Consider the following 6,667-nt stretch of genomic DNA (forward strand, 5'->3'; position numbering starts at 1 on the left):
CGACGGGGGCGGTAATGGAGCTTCGCCGGGACGCCGACGGTGCTGCGTCAGAGCTTTTTCTTCGTGTGGTCGTCGGCGTTGCGTTGAGCTTGTTTTCCATCGTCTCCGGTGCGGCTGCGTTGGAGCTGTGCCGGTGGCTCCGGTACTGTGAGGTCGCAGACGCAGGCGCCATAGTGAGGTGGGATTGATGGCGAGCACCATTGTTGTGTTCACTGGAGAGGAGGCACAGTGGGATTGATGACGAGCTGCTGCGTGCGATTTTTCTGTGTTGACGTGATCTAAGGGCTACACATGGGGCAATTTGACGGCCACGCGACGGCTCATCCAACGGCTCGCGAGGCGGTTTACAATTGCCTCGCGTCAGCCGTCAGCTGGACGACGCCTAGCACTGGCCTTTATTATTAGGACAAGATAACGTAGATTGAGGAAGGGGAAAAGAAACATGTCTTTATCTCTAACCTTTTCCGTTAGTCACTCCTCCCACCTCTCACAGATCTCCTCCTCGCCTGAACCCGCCACTTCGGCCCCGAACCCTAACCCTGCGCGCTCCCGTAGGATCCAACCGCCCATCAAGCGGTGGCGCTATCGTAGATGCGGAGCTCTATAGCGACCTATCGGGAGAGCCTCTCCCGGCTCGCTGGCGAGGTCGACGACGCCACGGCAGACGAGATCCCCGCGCCGTGGCCATCTCGGCGCGGAGACAACGCCCCTACGCCTCCGTCGTCCGGGCGGCGGAGGCGGTACACCCGCCCGGACCCCGCTGAGCCGGACGAGGTAACGGGCCCTTCCTTATTCTGCCCACGCACGTCTCGTCTCGTGTTAAAATGGTCGGAGTAGAGGCTCCCACGAGACATGTTCTTGTTTGCCCGATGCTGTTCGTTCGCGAGTCTGAGTGCATATACTTGTTAGATATATAAATAGCCTAGCCCGCACACGCCTGATATTAGAAGGCAATTCGTGCTGATGAGCTAACCCTTGCTATTTGACTACTTTGTGGGATGCTGTAGTTGTAGTCTGTTAACAGATACTCCCTCTGTAAAGAAATATAAGAGCGTTTAGATCACTACTTACGGAGGGAGTACTTTCCTTGGAAATTCACTCAATAAGGGAAATAAAATGGTTAGGCTAGTGGTTAGCTAAAGGTATTGGGAAGTGAACCACCTCTGAAGAGAAGGTATGTTCCAAATGAATTTGGTATGTGGTGATATGTTAACTGTGCATCTTAGTCTGACAATGTCTATCTGATCCAAGTGAAGTATATGTTGCTACCTATAAGTATTTTAATAACAGGGTTTTTGTTAGATGTTATTGATGTTCCATCACTCTCCAAATGTTGGATCGCATAGCAAACTATTATTTGGTATGGTTGGGCAAGGCTTTAATGCATGGTTGCATGATTTGGACTTGTTATGAACACATCGTGCTGTATTTCTATGTGGCTAACTGTGGAAGTAGAGCAGTATCAGTGCAGTGCCCCCTGATGCAATAGCATTTTTTTTGCTGTAGATTTCTAAACTCAAGGAAGATATTGAAAAAATTCAAGCTTCTGAGGCTGAAATAAAGGCATTGTCCTTCAATTATGCTGCCATGTTGAAGGAAAAGGAGGTATGCATGATTGGAAGGTCCCCCCCCCCCCCCCCCCCCCCAACACACACACACACAAAAAAAAAAACCTATTGTGTATCTGTTTATCAGAATCAGATTGCTGATGCTGAAAACATTGTTTTTTAGATGCTAGACGCATGCATTGAGCTTCTTTGGCGGCTTAGTGCCAGTAAAACAGTTAATTCGTTTAATGGTAAACTGGTGATGACATTTGAAAGCATACAATATCAACTCGGTGACAATATGGCTCACAATATTTCTGAGCATCCAGCGGTGCATATGTTATGACAGGAGCAACTGGTAAAACTTCGTGATGAAAATGGCTCATTGAGAAGAAGTATGGAGAGCTCTAACTATAAGGCAGTCTCAGGCAATTCTAATGTAATCGAGTAATTTGATATCCACATCTAGTACTGATCACTTAGCATGCTGTATGCCATGTCACCAACTTCAGTTTTTATAGGGTACTTTGCAAAGATCACCTAGCAGAATGCGAAGGAACACAGATCAAGAAAAAACATCGAGTGTCTTAAAACAGAATGGGTATGGTGGTGGTGCTTCACAGGTTATACAGAAAAATGGTCCGCACCCACTGCCAGTGCATTGTAAGGTATAGCTATAAGCAGTGTCATCACGGCATTATTAATCTATAAATTCATAACTTATATTGTGTTCACGCTTCACTCCTCTTTGGATGTTATTGACAAGATTGTGTTTTGTTCTATCATTACCTGTTAAGAACAGCACGCTGCAAGAAACAACTATTATTCTTTCTTGAATGCATATTATGTTACAGGGAGATGCACTGGTGGAAGAAAGAGCATATTTTGCTTCTAAACAGGCTAGTCTTGAAAATGAAATTAAACAATTGAAACAGCAACTCAGGTGCTATTCAAACAAAGAAGATGATACAACACGGAGGTTAGAAGGTATGTCAGTGCGAAACCTAAGCTGTTCCAACTTGAAGTAGTTTGCACAACATCTTGTATTTTTTCTTCTGTTGAAATATATTATTTCCCCTCAGATGAAAACAAGAGGAACGAATTTCTTCAGCAGCAGCTAAATGAACTGAAGGTCGATAGAGAGATGGTAAGCTCATAGTTAATATAAATAGAAGAGAAATTGATACATTAATTATCTGCTCCTCGGGTCTGTATATGCTTCTCTAGCATTGGAATTCCTGTCCTGCATTTAGATGACAGATAGGACTCCGTGGTTATATTTATCTGGTTACCCATGTTTTTAAGGCGTCCTGCCTTGGACGCTTAGGCGGCAAGGCGCCCTGGCAACGCCTTACATTTTTACCCATCTTATGCGCCTAGGCGTCAAGGCGCTGGCTGCCTGCTGTAGGGTGCCTTACCGCCATAAGAACATTGCTGGCTACGTATGGAATAATGAACGTGCTGTATTTACACGTTCACAGGTAGCAACTACCATGGAAGAGTTACATAAGGAATTAAGTGAGAAGAAAGCAGAGTTGAGATGCCTGCAAGATGAGTTGAGTACAAGGGACAATGAGCGTGCATCAGATGGATCTCTTCAAAGCCTTCGAAGTATGGTGATGGCTCTACAGAAGGAGAATTCAGATTTGAAGGTCTAAATTAATGTAGCAATTGCGTAAATGTTTAAGTAATGCTTAAAAGTGATTATATATTTACTGCAGTTTTACGAATATTGTTATGCCGTAACTGTAACTGGACTCATTATGTGGCTGAGGAATCTGACAGCAGTCTTTTGCTTCTGCAGATAGCGAAGGGCAGCCTTGACAAAGAGCTCGTTACTATGGAAAGCACAACACAAAAAGTTGACAATAGTACTTCTGATGTTGACAATTTTTCTGATGTGGAGAAGGTAAAATATTCTTCAGTTGTGATTTACACATATTACAAATATATAATAATTTGGAATGTGGTAGCTCATGAAGACACATGAGATAGACTGCTAAGCATCCTATTGTTTTATTTGTTAGGTTCAGATCTTTGAAGTGAAATTATAACCTTAATGTATACTCCCAAAGTCCCAATTTTGTACTTTGGTAAAGTAAATTTTCTACAATTTAGCTAGTAAGAGAGCAATCTTACACTGTCAAAAGTAATAGGCTGTACATTTCACTATGGATACCTTTTAACCCAAGTTATGGACCTGCAACATATGGTTTTGTTAGTGTGCGGTATAACTATGTATAAATTGTCAAGGGAACAAAAATACTAATGTGCTTGTAGTAACTCTATGAAGGTCAAGGACGAGATGGCTTCATTGAAGAAAGCTTTACAGGGTGCTTTTCATGAGCGAGACAGAGCATTACAAAATTTGTCTCGGCTGAAGCAGCATTTGTTAGATAAGGTAACACTAGTCTCAATTTTTAGTTCCCACACTTGGAATTCAGCTACCCGAATAAGATGGAGAGAGGATTAGGTTGTGCAGAATCTATTCCACATAACTTCATTTGAACAATGTAGCATGTTGCGTGCTTTACGCAAAAACTCATCTGCTTAAAAGGAAATAGAATGATGTGGTAGTATCATTCTTAATAGCAAACTTGTTATTCTTTGTAGGACCTTGAAGACCAAGAAAAGATGGATGAAGATAGCAAAGTCATTGAAGAGTTGCGGGCAATCTGTGAGCAGCAAAGAGCTCATATAGTGCAGTTAGAGAGGGCATTAAAGGTTGAGATGACAAAGCAGGAGGAGAGTAAGAAGACCATAAATGATGAACGCTCGAGGTCAAATGAACAGATAGAAGATCTGCAATACAAGCTTGCAAACTGTATGAATGCACTTGAATCAAAAGATCAGGAACTGCTTAATCTGCAGAGTGCCCTTGGACAGTACTATGCCGAGAGTGAAGCAAAGGTGATCGGAACGTTTCAAACTATCCTTGCTTTGAAGCCTAATGTTCTATATTTGCAAGATTTCAGCTTGATTTTTGTGCACTTTTACATATGATACAGGAGCGACTTGGGGATGATTTAGCTATGGCTAGAGAAGCATTGGCTAAATTATCTGAGTCACTGAAGGTAAGAACTGCTAATACCTCCACTTTACTTTAGCAAGCATTTCTCAACTTTGGAACATACTATTATCAGTATAATTCAACTCATTTTCACCCTGATTGAATTTCTTTTGAGTGAAGGCGTTTGTAGTAAAGAAAATATGCTTCTTAGTGCGTGTACTTTGATTTCTAAGCAGTGCAAGAATGTTATGCTGCCATTTCTGAATGTCATCACTAAAGCTATTAGATTTTGCAGGTGGCAAATCAAGGAATTGAAATTTCAAGAAGGGAAAAGGACGAGGTAGTTGCCAAACTTTCTCAAGCCGAGAAGATGTTAGCGGATGGGAAGCGCTCCCTGCAGAAGCTTGAGGATGACAATTCAAGATTAAGGCATGCGCTAGAACAAAGCATGACAACAGTCAATAGGATGTCACTTGATTCAGATAACTCTGTTGACAGGTGCTGACTATTGTCCCCTCTGATGGTTTTCATGAATACGTATGTCCACACACAGATGATATTTGTTTTATGCATTGAAACAGGGTCTGGCATACTACATACTGTGTGGAAGCCTACTATGTATACCTTAAAAACATTCAGAATTTTGCAGAACAATCATGTACACAGTAAATCCCACCAATAATTTTTTGGGCTCAATCCTTTTCAGAAAAAATAAATACAGAAGGTGGAATAACCAATATTTAGTGATTGGCACTTGTCTGCTGACTATTTGGTGGCCATATTGTGACATCTGTTAATGCCAAACATATCTGAAAATGGTGATCATATTTATGCTAAAGTTTTCTTTCTGCAGGATGTTCCAACTGGATGTATATGCCTGTTTGTGCTTTTATTTTCGCATGAGCTACGTGGATATATGATAAGTGAATTTCTCTTGCAGACGAATTGTGATCAAACTACTAGTTACATACTTCCAACGGAATCACAGCAAAGAGGTGATTGGCTCCTTCAAATTATTTATGGTATCATGAAACTCATCAACTCGAAAATTCTCATCAAGTAATATCCAAATATTGGGTACATCCAGGTATTGGATCTTATGGTTCGCATGCTTGGCTTCTCTGAGGAGGACAAGCAAAGAATTGGTTCTGCACAGAGCAATGTTGGTAAGGTTGTTGTCCGTGGTGTTTTGGGTCTTCCTGGGCGTCTAGTTGGAGGATTTGTTGGTGGAAATTCAGCAGGAAAATCTACACATGCACCCCAGGATAACCAGGTGGGATCTTTTTGTCATTTGTTCTTTCCATGATGATGTGATCATATCTCTGTTGCATAAATGGCAGCCACATAAAAAGTCAGAAACAAGTGACATTCTAAGTTTGGTTAAATTATAACTTAGTGCTACTTGTTTTCTCAATACCCTAAGTTCCAAATATTTGCAGTCCTTCGCAGATCTCTGGGTGGACTTTCTACTCAAGGAGACAGAAGAAAGGGAGAAACAAAAAGCTTCGGAAGCCGCTGCAAGGCTTTCACATGAAGAAAACCAAACTACCAGTAGGAGTGCATCAAATTTACAAGCGTCACAGCACATTGCAAATCCTGGCCTTTCCACAAAGCCACATCAGTTTGATCGTCCAGATTCCGATGAATTCCGCATGGTTCCACTTGCGCCCATGTATCATCCATGCAGACGCCTTTAAAATGATCTGAACCAAGTATATAGTGCTGGATGACTTATTTCCTTTGAGCTATTCATTTCATTTGTTGACAATGTGGCAATTTTAGTCAATTCAAAGTTTTTATTCTCTCTCCCCTCTTGGTGGCACCTAAGGAAATATGTAAATGGGCCCTGTCAGTCAACAAAAGGAACAATTCACTATACAATGTATGTATGCTTGCTGTCTACCGGACCAGTTGCGCCCCTAAAAGATGAGAATCAAGGTCTTTGCTAGTAAACTTGCAAAGGGGGTTTATTTAAACCTAAATGGTAAGTGCCACGCGTGTGGCGCACTCTGGTCTGACTCTTTTACAACTAAATTTGCCATCCAAAAGGGTGTTGCCATGTTTGAAAACTAAAGTTGCCATTCTTGTGTTACTAAACTTGTCATAAAAA

At 41.9% G+C, this 6,667-nt stretch overlaps 1 protein-coding gene across 4 annotated transcripts; it reads left to right on the plus strand.

Annotated features, from left to right (window-relative positions):
* The first annotated feature begins 423 nt into the window (after positions 1 to 423).
* Positions 424 to 6,459, plus strand: LOC147959640 (golgin candidate 3-like). 4 transcript variants are annotated; one of them, XM_087532491.1, is made up of 15 exons: positions 425 to 774; positions 1,507 to 1,605; positions 1,897 to 1,986; positions 2,069 to 2,215; positions 2,402 to 2,534; positions 2,630 to 2,694; positions 3,029 to 3,199; positions 3,352 to 3,456; positions 3,841 to 3,948; positions 4,161 to 4,457; positions 4,556 to 4,621; positions 4,853 to 5,055; positions 5,498 to 5,552; positions 5,645 to 5,830; positions 5,997 to 6,459. In XM_087532491.1, the coding sequence occupies exons 1-15, from the start codon at positions 592 to 594 to the stop codon at positions 6,252 to 6,254; spliced, it is 2,166 nt and encodes a 721-aa protein (XP_087388617.1). In that variant the 5' UTR covers positions 425 to 591; the 3' UTR covers positions 6,255 to 6,459. The 4 variants fall into 4 exon arrangements, with proteins under 4 accessions (XP_087388619.1, XP_087388617.1, XP_087388618.1 ...); XM_087532493.1 differs by lacking the exon at positions 3,029 to 3,199 and having other exon boundaries at positions 424 to 774; XM_087532492.1 differs by lacking the exon at positions 1,897 to 1,986.
* The last annotated feature ends 208 nt before the right edge of the window (positions 6,460 to 6,667 follow it).

Source organism: Triticum urartu, chromosome 7A (assembly GCF_056163025.1).
Source record: "Triticum urartu cultivar PI428250 chromosome 7A, HENAU_Tu73, whole genome shotgun sequence".
Classification (NCBI taxonomy): Eukaryota; Viridiplantae; Streptophyta; class Magnoliopsida; order Poales; family Poaceae; genus Triticum; species Triticum urartu.

Excerpts from the sequence above, each read along its gene's own strand:
- LOC147959640 (XM_087532491.1), top strand. The coding sequence starts at position 592 with ATGCGGAGCTCTATAGCGACCTATCGGGAGAGCCTCTCCCGGCTCGCT. Across the intron at positions 1,987-2,068 it reads CAGTCTCAGGCAATTCTAAT|GGTACTTTGCAAAGATCACC; the intron begins GTAATCGAGTAA and ends CAGTTTTTATAG. Across the intron at positions 3,200-3,351 it reads AGGAGAATTCAGATTTGAAG|ATAGCGAAGGGCAGCCTTGA; the intron begins GTCTAAATTAAT and ends TTGCTTCTGCAG.